Source organism: Rhamphochromis longiceps, linkage group LG1, assembly GCF_057381845.1.
Source record: "Rhamphochromis longiceps isolate RC_006_pf linkage group LG1, R_longiceps_female_GT1.1, whole genome shotgun sequence".
In the NCBI taxonomy this organism is placed as follows: domain Eukaryota; kingdom Metazoa; phylum Chordata; class Actinopteri; order Cichliformes; family Cichlidae; genus Rhamphochromis; species Rhamphochromis longiceps.
In genome coordinates, this window is record NC_140557.1 from 38,738,687 (window position 1) to 38,759,096 (window position 20,410).

A 20,410-nucleotide genomic window follows, 5' to 3' on the forward strand; every position below is an offset into this window, starting at 1 on the left:
TGAGCCATCCTGAGCACCTTTTAAAGCTCTTCTTTTATAGGAAGTGGTTCATAAATATTTAACATGTAGCTGGGTTTTATCCTTCCACTCCAGCTATTTTACATTTTTACTTTATCCTCAGATGTTTTATGATCTCTGTGTCTTTTATTTCTCCAAAGCAAGAAAACTGCTGTACAAATAAAGTTGATTACTTACTTTTTGAATTATCTGCCCTGCTCCTGTAACAGCCATAAAGACCGGTTGCAAGTCATTCTCTTCACCTTTCTCTTGAGGCTGGATTTGAACTCGCAGCTGTGGTTACAGTAGCCAATCTGAATTGGAGCCAAATTGTCATTATCTGTGATGTCTTCCGACCCCACCCTGCCCTTACCCCGGATCCTCACTGAGATGGCAGTGGAAAGCTCGATAATCTGACAATCTCTGGACATTACTCTTTCTGGCCAGAAGGCAGGTGACTTAATTTCCAGTAATGGGCGGTTATTGCTGCAGAGATCTTCTTCTTAAAATGGAGCAGGTAATGGCCCGTGGTGCTTTGGGTGCTCGTCTAAGCTGCCTATTAGACCTTAATGTGATTTAAACTGTGGAGAGACAGTGAAAGAAGGTACAGTAGAAGAAAGAAGAGCTAAAGAGGAGAAGGGGCTGTTATGTGTTGGCTGCTTGTGCGTGTATTCAAACTTGTTTGAAATGTGTACAAGACTGAAACCATGAATGAATTTAAGTTGAACATGATCTGCTTTCAGAAATCCTGCTAGAAAGAAGGAATGATGCACAGTGTAGGAATGAAATGAAAGAGAAGAGGTAAGCAGAAATTCTTTATTGTGCATTAATCCTGTGGCAGAGACTGAGGAAAAATTACACCACAAAAAAAGGATATATTGTGCTATGTGGGTGAAACTCTGTTTAAATATTTAGTAGTGCCCCCTGCTTGAAAACAGTGCTAAGAACAGAATCTCCTAAAATTAGCAGAGGTTTTATGTCTTATTTATGTGTCATTTCCCCCTACTGCTATTCCTTGTTGGTGGTCGTATCGTAACAAATTGAATGAATGTTTGGGGGGTTAACCTTTCTTTGGAGTGGCACAAAGAAAGGTTAACCCCAGCTGCTCTACCTGCTGAGTTACAGCAGGTTGGCAGTTTGATCCCTGGCTGTGCCAGTCGGCATGCCAAACATCCTTGGGCAAGATACTAACGAATGTTAGAAAGCGTAGTAAAAAAAAAAGTATATGGGTGAATGAGGCATATTGGATATATATACATTGTGTCCACACAAAGAACATCTTAGCCTGCTCCTGTTCTCTGGTATTTTGGCTCTACAGCTTCGGCCTGTGCAGTGCATAGATATGATGTTGTGGTAAACATCTTGCATTTCATTTAGGTGCCAAATGTAAGAGCTCAGACTAGCCACACAGTTCTGAACAGAACTCAAGTGTAGCTGCAATAACGCATCATAGTGTGCACATTGTTTTCAGGGACATTGCTTTCACTAACAATGATCGGGTAATGATACCAGCAGCACTACATAACTGACACCTTTTGCTATAATTTCAGTCTGGGAGATAAATATACACAGCAGACATGAAAATGTGATTATTATTATTGACAATTTTAGTGCATTTCTCAGTGTTAATGTAGGTTAAGCTTAGGTTTGCACACATTCTGCTCTTAGTTGTAAGCTGGACAGAATTATGCATTGAAAATTGATGTTACTTCTTAAAGGATTTGATCCTAATAGTTGTAATAGTAATAGTTTACAAGGAGTGCAGAATTATTAGGCAAATGAGTATTTTGTCCACATCATCCTCTTCATGCATGTTTGTCTTACTCCAAGCTGTATAGGCTCGAAAGCCTACTACCAATTAAGCATATTAGGTGATGTGCATCTGTGTAATGAGAAGGGGTGTGGTCTAATGACATCAACACCCTATATCAGGTGTGCATAATTATTAGGCAACTTCCTTTCCTTTGGCAAAATGGGTCAAAAGAAGGACTTGACAGGCTCAGAAAAGTCAAAAATAGTGAGATATCTTGCAGAGGGATGCAGCAGTCTCAAAATTGCAAAGCTTCTAAAGCGTGATCATCGAACAATCAAGCGTTTCATTCAAAATAGTCAACAAGGTCGCAAGAAGCGTGTGGAAAAACCAAGGCGCAAAATAACTACCCATGAACTGAGAAAAGTCAAGCGTGCAGCTGCCAAGATGCCACTTGCCACGAGTTTGGCCATATTTCAGAGCTGCAACATCACTGGAGTGCCCAAAAGCACAAGGTGTGCAATACTCAGAGACATGGCCAAGGTAAGAAAGGCTGAAAGACGACCACCACTGAACAAGACACACAAGCTGAAACGTCAAGACTGGGCCAAGAAATATCTCAAGACTGGTTTTTCTAAGGTTTTATGGACTGATGAAATGAGAGTGAGTCTTGATGGGCCAGATGGATGGGCCCGTGGCTGGATTGGTAAAGGGCAGAGAGCTCCAGTCCGACTCAGACGCCAGCAAGGTGGAGGTGGAGTACTGGTTTGGGCTGGTATCATCAAAGATGAGCTTGTGGGGCCTTTTCGGCTTGAGGATGGAGTCAAGCTCAACTCCCAGTCCTACTGCCAGTTTCTGGAAGACACCTTCTTCAAGCAGTGGTACAGGAAGAAGTCTGCATCCTTCAAGAAAAACATGATTTTCATGCAGGACAATGCTCCATCACACGCGTCCAAGTACTCCACAGCGTGGCTGGCAAGAAAGGGTATAAAAGAAGAAAAACTAATGACATGGCCACCTTGTTCACCTGATCTGAACCCCATTGAGAACCTGTGGTCCATCATCAAATGTGAGATTTACAAGGAGGGAAAACAGTACACCTCTCTGAACAGTGTCTGGGAGGCTGTGGTTGCTGCTGCACGCAATGTTGATGGTGAACAGATCAAAACACTGACAGAATCCATGGATGGCAGGCTTTTGAGTGTCCTTGCAAAGAAAGGTGGCTATATTGGTCGCTGATTTGTTTTTGTTTTGTTTTTGAATGTCAGAAATGTATATTTGTGAATGTGGAGATGTTATATTGATTTCACTGGTAAAAATATATAATTGAAATGGGTATATATTTGTTTTTTGTTAAGTTGCCTAATAATTATGCACAGTAATAGTCACCTGCACACACAGATATCCCCCTAAAATAGCTAAAACTAAAAACAAACTAAAAACTACTTCCACAAACATTCAGCTTTGATATTAATGAGTTTTTTGGGTTCATTGAGAACATGGTTGTTGTTCAATAATAAACTTATTCCTCAAAAATACAACTTGCCTAATAATTCTGCACTCCCTGTATGTGCAGCAGCGCTTTCACATTTAAGGCAGAAAAAACACGCATCTCAAAACCTCTACTGAAAGCGGTTTGAGCAGTCCTTGCTCCAGTTATACTCGCAGCTTAGAACCCACTGACAGAGTTAAATAAATGATACACAACTTGAACACATGTTCATAAATATAAAAAAATAAAATAGAATTCAATTCAATTTTAATTATATAGTGCCAAATCACAACAAAAGTCGTCTCAAGGTGCTTCATAGATACAGAGAAAAACCCAACAATCATATGACCGCCTATGAGCAAGCACTTTGGCGACAGTGGGAAGGAAAAACTCCCTTTTAACAGGAAGAAACCTCCGACAGAACCAGGCTCAGGGAGGGGCGGGGCTATCTGCTGCAACCGGTTGGGGTGAGAGAAGGAAGACAGGATAAAAGACATGCTGTGGAAGAGAGACAGAGGTTAATAACAGATATGATTGTAAGAATTGTAAGAAACAGATAAATAAGAGAAAAGACTAAAAGAAAAAAGACAAGTCTAACATGCATGTAAACCACACAAAGGTCAAACTGTAAAGTGTCTGTTACAAATCGTGCAAATGGGACTGGAGCCATCTGTGGCACCAGCTTGATCTTCACTTGCACCATCTGTGTGTGTTCTTGTCATTTTTTACGGTGTGAAAAGGTTTTTTATGATGTGAAGCTATTCGGATGTCCTGTCTGTATTTACACTCTCTATTCATTTATGAATAAATGAAGAAGCCTGTAAATATTTTAAATTATCATTATCATTAGTCAGCAGTTTATTTTAACAGTAAAGCCTCAAATACAGACAACAATAAATCCAAATACTTTTGAAAACTGTATAAGAAAATGAATGATTATGTGATGACTCTGGGCTGGTTAGCACTGCTGCCTGACAGCATAAAGATCGTGTGTCTGAATCCACCATCTGGTCTCTCTACGTAGAGTTTCCATGTTCTACTCATGTTTATGTGGATCATCTCTGGCTTCCTACTACAGTCCAAAGACATGCAATTAGTGGAGTTAGATTCATTGATCATTCTAATTTGGCCATAGGCATAAATGGCTGTCTGTGCCTCTATGTTGGCCCTGCGACAGACAGCTGGGAAGGCCTCCAGCCTCCATGCAACCATGAACGGGATAAGCGAAGAAGATGGGTGATGATAATAAAGCAAATCTTGGTGATTCTTTTGTTTGCAGAATTTTAGCAAAGCTTAGACAATGTAGACATAACAGGATTCTGCTAGAGAAGGAAACAGGACATGTAAGTGGTTTCCTTCTCTTCCCTCCTCCTTGCTCAGTATATCTACTCTCACTGACATTATACTAAAAACTGTGACAGTACATAATGTATATGACATCATTAAATGATTTAAAATGTTCAAATTTAAAAGCTGCCCTTTATGTTTGGGGTACCGTATTAATAAATAACATTATTGATAAATTGTATTCATCAATTTTCCTGTAACCATGCTCTCATCTTTGGCATCACCAGCACGCGTCACAGCAGAAAATTATTCCAGTCTTAACTCAAAGTCCATTTGCCAAGCCCGGCTGTCACAGCGATGGAGTGTCCCGGTAAAGGTGGAGGTAACCTTGAGTCACAGCTTGCAGCTTTTCCTCAGTGCTGCCAATAAGATTTAAGATATCATGTTGAAGAAGACACTGCTGATCGGCTCTTACCTGACATGTTTGGGTGAAAAGCAGTGTCCTTTCTTTCTCCCCTAATTATTCATTTCAGATGAAGTTACGTATTCTCAGACTATAAACATATTGTAATTTTTATTTCACCGTGCTAATCCGATGGCTGGATTTGCCCATCATCGTAAACATTATCACCGCTTAATAATTACGTTTCCAGTCACATTCGTCGTGGGAAGTTTTGTTCCTTTTTTGGCTTTGAGGACAGAACACAGGCGTCTCTGCTGATTCCTTTACATGATTCTTTCCCTTTTCCTGCATCTGCCTCCTCTTTTCCAGCTGCGTCTCCTCCACCTGAACGTTCCCACTGTGTGGAAATGGATTTCTCTCACTTTTGGTGGAAGCAGCAGGTTATTTGCATTTCCAGCCATAGTGCTCATTTCACAAAATTTCATGGGACAGGGTCTGGGAATCAGCAGTGGGAGGCAGAAATCATCACAAAGCTCATTTCTTTAAGGATTCTCAAAGTGGGGAGTGAGTCGAGGAGCTGCTGAACTTTTTGCGAGCTGATTTTATTATGCTTGTAGTCAGCATGTTATTGCTTGAAAGGTCGAAGCATCTCAGCTGCATGTGTGCATGTTAATACACCAAATGAGCTCATTTATCCACATAAAAGAAAATACGAAGCCTGTGAGAGAGAAGAACCTTCTTTAAAAAAAATCAAGGTTCCAAGGTGGGTGCATTTCACCTTGAACAGGCAGTGCTGATCCAACCTTTTGAACCTCTCGTCTTCAGACAGACCGCCACGAGCGAGGGCGCTGCCAATCACCAGAACAAGCATCTGTGAATCTGCTCCGTCTGCCTTTTTTCTTCCCATCCTGCCAAAAAGCCCAATTGGGGGAATCAGGCAGTGATTAGTTTCCCTTGAGCCACATATGAAGGACGATCCACCAAGCTTGTCCTCATTAAGCCTCCATTAGCACAAGTGTAATGGATTTTTAATGAAGAGGGGGAGACACAAACACAACGATGAGCTTGACTTGACCCCGGCATCAGCGGGGAGCCGTGTCAATCAGCGCCCCCCGAATCCTCCTCCTCGTTTTCCTCTGTCACTGTCCTCAGGGACTTAAGTACACAACAATTCAAGCTTTCAAGTAATCCAACTCTTTTTTTTTTGTTTTTAACATGTCTTTGTATCTAATAAGTCACATTTAAAAAACTGCAAATTTATTTCCTGTTAATCTTAAAAGAAGAAAACACAGCCCCACTGACGCATGTCGTCTCTCGTGAGAAAGCCGTGTTTCTTCCATTTAATCCCTCATTAGCTGTTTTGTTTTCTCACTCTTCCCCAGTGAGTCAATTGTTTTCATGTGGATCAGACGACACTGATGAGAAGTCTTGAGGACCCAAACAGAAGCAATCATCCTCTTTTTACCAGGCGCGTGATTTCTCCTCCGACTGTGTTGACTCCCATTTCACAACTCCGACAAACACCATTGAGTTCCTTTTGTGATTCGTAGCGTTGAGTTAGGCCTTCGTGGAAAGCCATTAGAGCTGCAGCAATCAGACGATGGAGAGTTTACAGTTAAGCACAATCACACAAGTCCTGCAATGTCCTATTGCCACTTCAATTAAAATAAATAAATAAACTAATCTTCCTTCATCCCAATAAACCAAAGGAGAAAAAAAAAGGATGTTGGATGATGTGGCCTGTTTTCCTGCTCCAGAATAATGTTTGGGCCAATGAGATGCCTTCTTCATCCCTCCCACATTTGCCAGTCTCTGTACTGGGAGTCCTACACCCTTTAGATCTCCTGGACTCTAAGAGGATAAATAAATGTGCAAAAATTCAGCACTGTTCTGCAGCATCCACATGTTCTAACTTGTGAACGATGCAGTGAATGACAGTCGGGTTAAGCATGATGTTTTCACACAGTGGTGTAGCTGCTCCTCTTTATCAACCCCTCACAGCAGCTGCACCATTACTTGAAAAGCAGCAAACCGTGCCTGTAATTTCTTGACAGATGCACTTCACAGCAAGAGTTTCTAATTGCAAACAGCAGCCAGTGCATGGCTGCAGCTTCACACCTTTATTCTGATGTCAGCTATCAGGTAAGTAGTTCTCACACATAGGTATATTTGTATATATATATATATATATATATATATATATATATATATATATATATATATAGTACTCTGGATCCAGTTTATTCAGCTTTTATTTACTTAAATTAATGTTTATTTATTTAACAGTAGTTTTCACCCCCTCACCACTCAGTGTCATCTCTGTTGGCATAGGTTTGCAACAACACTGTTGTTGTTTTCACTGTAGCTTCTCGAGATGCAGCGCTAAAAGTCAGAGAGGTTGATCTGGTGAAAGAAAAGTTCAGTTTATATAAAGAGTAATCCCTCTCCACCCACTCACAACCCAAATATAAAATTTCTTAGATAAAAGTCTTAGATTAAAGTGCATGGCTCTTTTTTTAGTTCAGAGGTCAGAAGAAGCATAAAATTCCCATTTTGCTTATTTTCTATCATGTTATTCACTGCGAGAGAAAAGCTCAGGCTTAAGGTTTTTCCTTTGGCTCTGTATGATGCCAAAGTTCTACATGGTCCTCTCAGGCTCACACCTTATACTGTGAGCACAGAAGACCAATTCACCTGCTGTTCGTACCTTTCATTTAAAAGGAAAAATGAGCAGACTCTTATATTAAAGGGAAGCATTAAAGGAAGCTAAAACAGCTTGTTTCACACAGAGGATGAACTGGACGGAGAGGTTGCATCCAGGTGCAGTATAAGCTAAATAAAGATTATTTTGAATTGTGCATCATGCTAATTTACTTGAGTAAAGTCCATGAATAAAATATGTAGCTAGGAATGGAAGCAGAGCAGTCCATTAGGCCAGTAGGACATTATTAAATGAACATCTAACCTTTTTTTTTTTTCGCTTTTTGCTCCATCATCAGCCTCCGAAATTAAACATTTTCTCCAGTTATTGGCTGAACTGAACAGACACTAACAGAATTTCATTTAAAGACTTTCAACTTAATTGCTTGCTCCACAGGGTCTGTTGTAATCAGTGTTGGGTAAGTTACTTTAAATTAGTAACTTAGTTACATTACTAGTTAGTCCTATCAAAAGTAACTCAGTTACTTCAAGTTACTCGTTACTTTCAAAGTAACTAGTTACTAGGGAAAGTAACTTTGGTTTTACCCAGAATTCTCTTATTAATGTGTTGCTTCCCTAACTGGATACCCAGCAAGGATGCCAGTCTTCTAGCTTGCTTACATGTTAGCACTAGCCTGCCACAAGTACACTGTGCCACCTAATGGCCTGAACCTAAAATGGTTAAAATGGCAGTGTAGTAGTGCGAGTGCAAGTTAATGATGAAATGAATTAAACTAAATTAGAAATTAACAAAGTTTGTTTTATGTGTCACTTTTTTATCTGTGTGTTTTAATCTATTTCTATTGTTTCAACCCTCTACAAATGCAAACTCATCCTTCTGGGGTTGTTACAGCAGTGTATAATCATTGTACGTAGTATCACTAGGAAGAAGCAGTGGATCACAAAACACAACATACAGTGTGTTGAAACTTTTGAAAGATATTTATTTTTGCCATTTAAATGGACAGAAAGTATGCTTTTAGTAGTGCCAACATTAAACCGTACCTCAGACAATTTAGGACCTGTAGGTATCAAAGTAGGTATCAAAGTGCAAAAACATGTAGTGCAAAAAATGATTTAACATAAATACGGTGAGGTTTGTCCATTCTTTGTAAAGTTAACTGAACTTAACTTTGTAAACTTAACTGCTGAATTGCACCAACTGGAGACCTCATGTTCAGTAATAAAAGTATTTTCAGAGAAAGAGAAGAGAAATAAAATTAATTACAAGTATGTAGTATGTTCAGCCCCACAAACAGAAATAAAATAAATAACTATTTTCAGCTTCATAAACAGTCAAACCAAAAGAATATTGCCTCCATACAGGCCATGTAGATAAATAAAATATAATGGTATTTTAAGTGCTTCAGAAGCCCAAGTTTCACTTGGAAATAACCCTACTTTACCTTGTAGAGCACCACTGAAGGCAACACATCATCATCATATGAGCACTACTCAACTCTGGTTCCATCAAACCAACGATTGTACCTCAAGAGGAGAAGCTTCTCAAACTTATGATCAGACAACTTGTTCCTCTTTGGAGTGAGAATCAGGTTTCCCAGGCTGAAAAGCCTTTCAACTGGGGCACTTGAAGGAGTAGCTGCATTAAGTTTAAGAGAGAGTTTCTTTATCATTGGGAAATGATTCAGAGAGTCTAACCCTGTTGCTCCTGATTTGAGGTACTCGGCTACCTCACCTTCAGCAGTGGCATATATGTCCTCATTCTCTTCAAAGGAGAAGAACTCATCCTCTTTGCTAGAACCCGCGTGCTGTGTTGTGTTGGTGGCGCTGGTACCTGGTTGTAGCTGATCTTGCTCAGCAGACGTGCCTTTGCGAGGTCCTTCCGCGCCTGGTCATGTAGCCAACGAAGCTTAAATTTTGGTAGTGTCACAGCAGCCAGCAAAGCATCTTCACTTCCAAGGACATGTGCAAACCTTGTTTTGACTGCCTGTAATAACGACACAGTAAAAGTGCAAAAAACATTTTTGCATGAGAAAGTATGCATTGTTTCAACATTAAATTAATTAAATATTAACAGCATGCTGTAGTTTTATATAGAATGTATTTTAATTTGTAAATAGTGTGTATTTTACTACGTTGTATTTATTTTATTTATTTATTGGGGTTAAGTATCTGTAACTGTAACAGCATTCACTTGCATGTGAACAGCACAGCACAATATAAAAAGCAATTGAGTAAAACATTTCATTAAAGATAAACACAAATGAAAATATCATCTCTTACCTGGACAACTGTATCTGGTAGCCCAACAAGAATTTGCAGACCATTTTTTATAGCCAGAGTCTTGGTCATCAGCGATTCCAGTGTGGGTAGGAGTGTGCCATAAAAACAATGGTCTTCTCCTTGAAGAATGTCCAGTGCCACAGTAAGTGGTTTCATGACTGCACAGTACTCTCTGATACACTGGTGCTCCCTCTCATTGAAACATTTCAACTGTAATGTGGATGAGATTGTGTTCAGCTCCACCACAGGTATCTTTGAAATTCTCCCCAGAGCATAATAGAACGAGTTCCACCTTGTTGTGCAAGGTACTAGTAGCTTCTTTGCAATAATGTCTTCCACAATCTCAGCAGCCACTGTGGAACGACTGGCCTTGTTCCACAGCCCTGCACATTTTGTGGTGGCACTTCTGTAGATGGTTTTTGTTGCAGCTTCAGACAATAGCCACTTCTCCACATCAGTGCAAGAGATAAGATTCATTGTGTGCGATGCACATCTCTGATGTGGCGATAAAGAAATTGCATCATCAGCATCACCAGCACCATTCTGCAGCACATTCCCAATCGAAACAAAAGTCACCTCATCCTCCTCAGATTCAGAGTCATCTGACTCAGGTGGTGGCTGGTACACTTTAAAAGCCTTGACAAAATTGGAGCCATTATCCGTTACAGTTGATGTGATTTTAAACGATAGGCCATGAGATGAGTTAATGTTGTCCAGCTCAGATGCAATACTGTCATACGTATGTCGACCCATAAATCGCCTGCATGCCAGTGCTGCTTTCTCACATTTCATGTTTTGTGCATTTATCCAATGCGCGGTCACACCAAGAAAACTTTTATTATGCACAGTCCAAATGTCTGCTGTTGTGGAGATCTATTCTACCATGTCAAGTGTATTTTTGAGCTCTGACTCCATGTTGGCATATTCTTGGTCTAGGAAACTGGAAAATGTCTTTCTGGATGGTGCCTTCCCAGCTCTCCCTCGCACAGGTATATGACTAATCAGTTGTCTGAAAGCATGGGACTCAACCGTTGAGATGGGTTTCATGTCTTCCACAACATACCTGGCAATCAGCCTGTGTAGCTGGGGCTGGGTAATGGACTGTGCAGCAGGCTGTCCGAAATCAAGCTTTCGTTGTTTTGCTGGAATAGCGTCAATGGAGCTAGAGTCACCGACGTTGCCTTCGGGTTCTTTTTCAACTAAGTTGGTAGATGCATGCTGTTTCTGAAGATGTTTCATCAGATTAGAATTGCTAGTCTTTGATGTCGAAAGAGTTTTAGAACCTCCACAGAGAGTACAGTTCACGACAATATTCCTGTCTTTTACCACCAGAAAGGAGAAATAATGTGAATATTTCCAGGAGAGAAAACCCATGCCCGGACCATCTTCGACTGCTGCCATGATTGTAGCTTACAGTGACACGTGCCCTTTTTACGCCCAACACGGAAACTGCAGTCGTGGTGCTTTCCTTTGTACTCGGGACTCAGAAATTCGGGACTGCAGATGAGCTGCATATGTGTTTAGTAGTAATTTGTTTTTGTAGAGGGCTAGCAAAACAAACGTTTTCGAGGGCATCGCCATATATATACTTAATAACGCGTTAGTCCCAACACTGGTTGTAATTAATGCTCTGGCTGTGTAATGCAAGTATGATCAACAATGGTCAGCATACTAAAGATGCAGAGATATCAGGGGAGTTGGTGTACTTTTCTTTGTTTAAGGTATCTGTATTTCATCATCAATCACTGGGACACATCAGACACCAGCAGTGCACGGAGCTAATAAAGGAGAAAAAAAATCATAATTACTTCAAGAGGAACCAAATTATCAAAGGCCCAGACCAACCTTTGGTCTCTAAACGAATAGCAAATTGACGAAAGTGCAAGGTCAATCAATTGGGATCATTTGCTTTGGTATCAATGCAGACAACACAATGGCTCAGCCAACACACTTTTACATCAGTGAAGAAAAGGTTTGCAGATTAAAAACTCAGAACTTTGTACAAAAAAGATTTTATCTTGATTAAAGTGAAAGAAAAACATGATGTGCAAAGCAAATACAAAGACAATAATTATGTTCTCAAAAAAGGTGGAAAAAGAAATAAAAAGAAAAAAAGGTATTTTAAAAAAAAGCATAATTTACAAGTCAGTTCTTTCCCAGCTGTCTGCTGATAGATGAGACAAAGGCATGGATATAATAGGATGTCTGCACAGATCCATTACACATCAGCATCTAAATGTCTTATAATTGCCATAATTGCCAGTCCGCAGTTAAGCCTGAGATTGAAACGGGACCATTAAAGCACACATGCATTCTGCTTTTTGATCATGTGAGAAGCTCTGTGTCACATTATAGCTGAATGGTCATTCGCAACATTTGGTTTGGGCTAAACTGTATAAGTGTGCGAGTCAACTTGGGCACATTGGGAATCGTGGCTTTTGCATCAAAGTTGGGTGTCATCTAAGACACTGGTATTATTTCCCTTCTTTATGTGCATTCCCAGCTCTATGGGAATCCCCCCCACGTCTACTGCACCTTAAGGTACCTATGTGTACCTATGTGTACCTTTTCCAAGACTTTCCAAGGTTCACGTACCAGTGCATTTCAAAATATTTGAAAACTGTGAAAAAGTTCATTTTTTCATAATTTAATTAAAAGGAAGGTAAACTGACATGTATTCAATATTCATTATGTGTAAAGTGGAACATTTTAAGCCTTTTATGCTTTAATTTTGACAATGGCTCATCAGAATCAGAAACCCAGAATCTCAAATATTTCATTTTGAGTTTGAATAAATTACTATTTATGTGATGGCCCTCCAGTCCAACTCGCTCTCCCCTCTCTCTCTATCCATCTGTGTTGTTTGTGCACAAACCACAGCCTGTATTTTAGAGGAGGGTCTTCCTCCAGCTGCTGTGCATCTGAGCTGATTACCTCACCTGTTGCTAAGCCGATGATCAGCTGTCCCCCTACTTAAGCTGGATGAAGCCGTCTGTTTGTTGCTGGATTGTTAGCAATGAAGAGTCAGTGGAATTTTTCTCCCTTTTCTGTGAGCGAGAGCAGCTTACCTTCTGCTCACTTCTGTGCAGGATATCTGGACTTGTGGTTTGAGTAAACCTGAGAGTGAGTAATCTGATGAGGAGGATTAATGATCTGTTTAAGTGGGGCCTCTTCATGACTGAGAGGTTTTGGATCACGCTGCTTGGAGCTTCTGTTAATCATTGACACAGATGTTATATTGTAAATAAATGTACTGAATCAGAGTTTGAGTCTATTAGAAAAACCACAAACATGAAAATTTAGACTACATATATACTGTATCTCTAATTCAGGCCTGAATCATTGGGAAGACTACTGACTTGTCAGATTTCCATATGATGACCATCCATGCTCGACAAGGAAGCTACACCACAGAAGGTCACTGCTCAGAGAGCCACACGCGATATGGAAGCATATTAATGGGAAATTGACAGGAAGAGGAAATGTGGTAGCAGATGGTGCACGGACAACAGGCATGAAGGATTATCAAGAATTGTAGAATAGACTCTGTGACGACTTGGGTGCCATGTAATATGCTTGCAGTGGTGGCTCTTAGTCCACTGTGTTTTATCAAGTTCAAAGTCAACACATCTGTCAACCAAGGGATTTTAGAGCATCTCTCGCATCCATCTGCTGCCAAGCTTTATTGAGAAGCTCATTTCCTTTTCCAGCAGGACTCAGCACTTAGCCACAGTGCCAAGACTTCGATCAAATTGTTTGGTGACGGTGTTGTACTGTGAAGGTCTGGCCAGGAGGCGTCCCTGAAAGAAATCCCATAATTTATGTGCAGGCCACTATCAAAGCAAACCTGGGCTTCAATAACACCCCAGCAGAGCTAATCTCCTCCATGTTATGTCGCATTGATACAGTTATTCATGAAAAAGGATCCCAAGGTTTCTTAAATATTTAAATTAACATACTTTTAAAAAGTTAGGCAGTTCTATATTGTGACTCCTTATTTGATTAATCTTAGGCAAGATTCTAATGATGAAAGGTACCTGAACTCTCATTGAGTGAGCTGTAAGCCATAATCATCAAAACAGGGGGATGCTTGAAATACTTCATCTTAAGTGTAATGACATCATGTTCTCAGCCAGTAAAATGCTCATATTTACCTTTTTTTTTAAAAATTGTAATCTTCTGTTGCCTTCTTAGTAACTGTACAAGAGTATCCTCCCACACAGATTTCAACACAGGTGGAGGATAGAAAAAGCTTTGAGTGATCAGTAAGATTTGTCATGTGACAATGTGAAAGGAGAATGATTGAGGAACCGAAATGCAGACTTGTACGCAAAATAAACTCTCTGTCACGACGTAGGACAGAGGGAGACGCAGACATAAATACACACAAGGGCAAATGAGGGAACAAACCACATGAGGGAACTGTGGCTAAGAGGATACACCTGGGAAGCGCAGCTGGAAACGATCTAGAAGGAGAGACAGGACAAGCAAAACTGAACATGATGCACACCAGACAGGAGACTATAAAAGTAAAGACAAAACACTCTGGGCCAATGACCCAGGGACCCTGACAAGGTTAGCAAAGAGCTATAAAAAAGATCATTTTGTTCCTTTTACCATTTTAATCTGCATGTTTAACTAGACAGATTCATCCATACAGGCCCACTTCATGCTTTAAACTTTACAGATAGGTTTGAGTGTTTTTTCCCTTGTTTTTTTCTTATTTTGTCTGTTGTGCCACCTAAGTCACATTTCTGCAAATATCGGAATGAGTGACCTTGAGCTAACACTTGATGCAGTCCTAAATGACTAGCACTTTATAAATGTGAATTGTCATATTTACAGATAGCAACTTCTTAGAGTCCAGGCCAAAGTCGTTGTAGTGGAATCTTTTGAAGTGGAAGGACATAAGCCAGTAACTCCTTTACAAGATGAAAGGTTTTAGATAAATTGAGCAGGTTCAGAGACTAGACTGAACAAACGACGACAAAAAAAAGCCAAAGAGAAAGGCAGAGGGACTGAAAAGCCGAGATCAAAAAGAGAGAGCAGAGAGCCTGTAATGCAGATGCACTTTCCAATAATTGTATCATTTTGACCTACTGGGTAGCTGCACATGTCATGAAACCATTGTAGATATAATGTTCTGATAAGAACAAAACAGACACAGCCAACTATGAATTGGTGCAACAGCTGTCTGCTCTGAAGATATTTCCCTGAGGATTTTGCGAAGGTTGTAAACACTGGCTATCAGCTTAGGTAAGCAGATAATCATTACCATCTGACTGAAAGCTGCTTATGAAATCTGAGAGAAATCATATATATATATATATATATATATATATATATATATATAATGAAATGCACAATCAAAGTCTGAATATATAGAATGTATGAACCTCATGTTTAGAGATGAGTTTTTTTTAATTCTCTGCCTTTACAAAATGGCATCAGCTGAACTATTTCAGTACTATAGTTTTATAGCGCTTGACAACTGTTTTGCGACAGCTGTTCAAACTGCAAATAGTAGAAATAATTTGGAATTTATACTACGTCACCTTTTCATTACTGCAACATTTCTAGTGCTCATGAATAATGTTCAACAAAACGTGTCTGGGAGAAGATTACGCACGCTTCTTGAGGGAATTTATCAATCACTGATGGAGATGTCAACTGAGCTAACACTTCGAGCAGAAGCTCGATTTCAGATTTCAACGGTGGCGAGTGCGAGAACGTTTAAGAATAGTTGATCCAGTGGGAAGAGCTGAGAGGACGGAGAGCAATTCAGCGGAGGGTCTACAATGTCACTGTCTCAAATCAAGTGTGGTATGCCTTTTTTCACTTTTTAAATTTGATTAATGTTAATTATTACTTCCTGCATGGCAGTAATATAATATTTTGTTTGTGTTTTAATAAACAATGTTGTATGAGAGAGATAATACCATACAGCTTATGACAAAATTTGATCCGAAGTGATTGATGGCCCTAATCACGACCTTTTGACCTCCCGCCCCTCCCCCCCCGGAAGCGTGTAATGAGCGTGACGAATCGCATCCGGAGAAGGGGGGTGGGAAACCCCCCGCGTGACGAATCGTATCCTGAGAAAGGGGGGCGAACCCCGGAAGCGCGCCATCTGTTGCTAACCGTGTCGAATCGCATCCTGAGAAGGGGGGGGGGGGGGGTGAACCCCGGAAGCGCGTCATCTGTTGTTGGGGAAAAAAAAAAAGTTTTTAGAGGGAGGGGGGAAACCTCCGGAAGCGCGTCATCTGTTGTTGGGAAAAAAAGTTTTTAGAGGGAGGGGGAAACCTCCGGAAGCGCGCCATCTGTTGGAGGGGAATAAAAAAGCAGAGAGAGGAGTCCGTCACAATTTCTAAGGCACAGACACAAGATGGATTTCCTTCTGCAGCGTTCCTGTGTCCGATGAGATCTGCTCTCCCAAAGAAGAAGGCTTTGAATATGACATATTCAATCTCGATCCGGACCTTATGACCCTACCGGAAATACTCCGGAAGTGTCTAGTCATTTTCAGACCTGTTGCGTCATGTTCCCTAAGCACAGCGGTGATGCAGCAGCTGATTCTGTGATGTATAGAGAGACAGAGCGGATGTAATTTTACTTTCTTAAGTTGCACCGGCGTTTGTAATGGAAATAAAGAGTGACTTCCTGTAGAGATTTCAATAGTAATTTTATTTTCCTATAATACAGACGCAGTAAAAAACCTTTAAGATACACCATAGCTTATGATGAAAAGAAGAACTTTCTATCCGCTTGTAACCTACAGGCTGCCTATGTATAAAAAACGAATAAATATCCCTTAGTGAATACTACTTTTCCTTTTGAGAGACTGAAAAACAAACCATAATTGCAGCGACAGGCGATCTTGTTTCACACACACACACACACACACACACACCCACACCCACCCCCACCCCGCGGGCCAAGGAGGAGTTTTTTTCTTCAATACTTTAACAATAAGTTTTCTCAATAGATAGAAAATGATGACGCTGAGGAGTCAACATCCGATATTATCATTGCTTGTAACCCGGTAAATAATTTCGTACATCTCCCCATAAAACAAGTCTTAGCGGGGAAAAAAGCTCATATTCGAATAAGTTTATTAAAGCACCCCCCTCTGTGGGAAAGAGTCAACCATGAGGCGAGTTTTGTCAACAGCAATTGTCCATTTGGTAAAAACAAATATCCGTCTCAAAGTCATATTTTACCGTTGCAGAATGCGGAAAACAGACGGCGTTCGCAAGAAGGCACACACACACTCACACACACACACACACACACACACACACACACACACACACACACACACCGCGGGTACTTTTACAATGGGTTTTCTCAATAGATAGAAAATGTTGATCCGCTGAGGAGTCAACATCCGATATTATCATTGCTTGTAACCCGGTTTCTTACATCTCCCCATAAAACAAGTCTTAGCGTGGAAAAAAGCTCATATTCGAATAAGTTTATTAAAGCACCCCCCTCTGTGGGAAAGAGTCAACCATGAGGAGAGTTTTGTCAACAGCAATTGTCCATTTGGTAAAACAAATATCCGTCTCAAAGTCGTATTTTACCGTTGCAGAATGCGGAAAAACAGACGGCGTTCGCAAGAAGGCACACACACACACACACACACACACCCCGCGGGCCAAGGAGGAGTTTTTTTCTTCAATACTTTAACAATAAGTTTTCTCAATAGATAGAAAATGATGACGCTGAGGAGTCAACATCCGATATTATCATTGCTTGTAACCCGGTTTCTTACATCTCCCCATAAAACTAGTCTTAGTGGAAAAAAGCTCATATTCGAATAAGTTTATTAAAGCACCCCCCTCTGTGGGAAAGAGTCAACCATGAGGCGAGTTTTGTCAACAGCAAGAACAAGGTCAGACAGCAATTGTCCATTTGGTAAAACAAATACCCGTCTCAAAGTCATATTTTACCGTTGCAGAATGTGGAAAACAGACGGCGTTCGCAAGAAGGCAATCAAAAAAAAACCAAACAACCCTCTCTAACTATCGGTATTGTCAAGAGAAAGATGCGAAAAACAGATGCTTCGCTAGACTAGGATAAAATGAGAGAAGAAACGGGAGGGGAGTCGCTATCTGCTCAGCCCCTACTGTGACAGTTCTACCAATCGCGAGGAAGAATCCGTGAATATTATGTCAGCATTCCGTTCAAACAACGCCGCCGATCAGAGCGCCAGAGCCATCTCGCCAGAACTGTTCATACCTCACCCCGGTAAGTTTTTTTCTTTACGACTTTATATACTGTTGACTTTATATATCAACAGAGATGTCAATAATTTGATTACTTTCTTTTAGATTTCTACATCAATGATTTCACGCAAGTGGACTACGGTACGTTTAAATAAGTATATACCATTTTTTAAATAAGTTTAGATAGACTTGATTTAACCATGCTCTGATACTTACAGAAACAATCGATAATGCAGTGAGTAACAGCAGAAATCCGGCCGTTTTCCGCGGCGAATTAGAAGCCATATCCCCCGCAGAACCTCCGCTACCGCCGCGTCGAAGAGAAGAACGAGAAGACGGCACTATTTTCGTCTCCGCATACCGGGAGAACCGCGGAGAAAAAAGTTTTAAAATCGAAGGTAAACAATATGATGCATTATCCGCCATTTTGTTGAATAACAGGATGTGACGGAGTAATCCGAGTGTGCTATACCGCCCCTCCCGACCCGGAGCAGATTTTTAAAAAGTTTTGCTTTATTTCTCGACAGAGGTAATCGAGAATATACAGACCCCGCCGCAGCGAAAAGAAGAAGAAGAAGACGACGACGTTATTTTCGTCAACGCATACCGGGAGAACTGCAGGAAAATACCTTTTAAACCAAAAGGTAAACAATATGATGCAATATCCGTCATTTCGATAAATATCAGGATGTGGCGGAATAATCCGAGTGTGCTATACCGCCCCTCCCGACTTGGAGTGGTATAAAGCGTGCTAGAAAGTTTTTATTTATTAAATCTTTCTCTTTTTTGTTTTATTTCTCGGCAGCAGAGATTGCAGATATATCTATACAAACCCCCGCCGCTACAGACAATCGCGCGGAGGAGCGAGGTAAATAAAAAGTTTTTTCATTCTCGAAAAATAGGAAGGAGGAGGTTGTTTTCTTAAATCTCTTCTGTTTTATTTCTCGGCAGCCGAGATTGTAGATATACCTAACCAATCCCCCACCGCTACAGACAATCGCGCGGAGGAGCGAGGTAAATAAAAAGTTTTTTCATTCTCAAAAAATAGGAAGGAGGAGATTGTTTTCTTAAATCTCTTCTGTTTTATTCCCCCCCCCCCCCCCCCCCGACAGAGACCGATACAGAAAATCAGGCGGAAGAAAATCAGGCTGAGGAGGAGGAGGAACCGTCCAGATCTCCTCCTCTTAGGAGACTGAGAGCTCCTCTCAGGAGACCGAGAGGTAATTGACGGGGGGATGAATCGATCCTATTAAACTTCTCTGCTCTATAAAAATAAAAATAAAAAATGTAAGGTTTAAAAATACATTCTGTCCGTCTTTTCTTACAGCTCGACGGATGCTTCATAAGAAGAGAATCCTTGAAAACCTCGCTTTCATGTACGCCATAACAGTTCGCACATATGCATCGATATACAGACACAAGGACCTGTAAAGTAAAAGCATGTAAAAGTCTGTGAATTAAGAAATAAAGAAAATCATGTCGGAAGAACACAGCATTCCTGAGGCTTTGTTGGAAGCCGTGGCAGAATTAAACAGAAACGATGAACATTTAGCCCCACCTTTAGAAAACAATATAGCCCCACCACCAAACGACCCACTACAACCTTTAGAAAACGCATTGCAGGTCCTCCTTCAAAACATTGAAAACGAACGGCTTGCCGGTCTACTGAACTTTGACCCTCTGCAGCCGATAGAAAATGCTCTTCAGCTCTACGACCAGCAGCAGGGGGAGCAGCAGGTGCAGCAGCATCATCATCAGCAGCCCAGGGAGGAGGAGGACCGGCCTGCGGAGCATCAACAAGGAGGAGGAGGATCTCGGGTACAGAACGATGTGGTGACTCGCCGCGAACATTTTAATAATTTCGAAATAAGGCGAGTATTTAACATTCCCTCTCCGGATGAAGCGAGCGACCTCGCTCAATTTTACCTCGACGTCAGGGATAATTTTGTAGATCTAGCGGATAGGGTCAGACTGGAAGTTAGTCGTAACGACCGGGTTCAACTGGAGATCATCAGCGAGCACGCGCGAAATCACTCTGTTTTTAACGTCGATGACGAAAGCGCTGAAAACATTGTACCGGTTTTTGAGGACCTGCTAGCCAGGCTGATACAATCAAACGGAGCGATCGTTGCAGGCTCTCCCCTAGAAATTGTTGTGCAAGTAATTAGAAATCCTAGAGGCGGTGGCAGTAATGACCCGCGTAAAAAAATTCACAAAATGTTAGATGATGAAATTCTAGTCAAAAAGCGTCGCTGTCTGTACGTGGTAAAAAACAAAAACGATAATCTGTGTTTTGCCATCAACCTGAT

The 20,410-nt window shown here is 40.8% G+C and overlaps 1 protein-coding gene and 1 pseudogene across 1 annotated transcript; one reads left to right on the forward strand and one right to left on the reverse strand.

Moving 5' to 3' along the window:
- Positions 1–9,080: 9,080 nt before the first annotated feature.
- Positions 9,081–11,274, reverse strand: LOC146679168 (uncharacterized; annotated as a pseudogene).
- A 6,488-nt stretch (positions 11,275–17,762) lies between these two features.
- Positions 17,763–19,532, forward strand: LOC146679169 (uncharacterized). Its single transcript, XM_085412733.1, has 8 exons — positions 17,763–18,123; positions 18,207–18,242; positions 18,320–18,499; positions 18,629–18,745; positions 18,907–18,969; positions 19,053–19,115; positions 19,214–19,321; positions 19,429–19,532. The coding sequence occupies exons 1-8, from the start codon at positions 18,045–18,047 to the stop codon at positions 19,530–19,532; spliced, it is 750 nt and encodes a 249-aa protein (XP_085268859.1). The 5' UTR covers positions 17,763–18,044.
- The last annotated feature ends 878 nt before the right edge of the window (positions 19,533–20,410 follow it).

Bases quoted from the DNA above. Each gene is read 5' to 3' on its own strand.
- LOC146679169 (XM_085412733.1), top strand. From the start codon at position 18,045: ATGTCAGCATTCCGTTCAAACAACGCCGCCGATCAGAGCGCCAGAGCC. The intron at 18,970-19,052 runs GTAAATAAAAAG...ATTTCTCGGCAG, and splicing joins CAATCGCGCGGAGGAGCGAG to CCGAGATTGTAGATATACCT. The intron at 19,116-19,213 runs GTAAATAAAAAG...CCCCCCCGACAG, and splicing joins CAATCGCGCGGAGGAGCGAG to AGACCGATACAGAAAATCAG.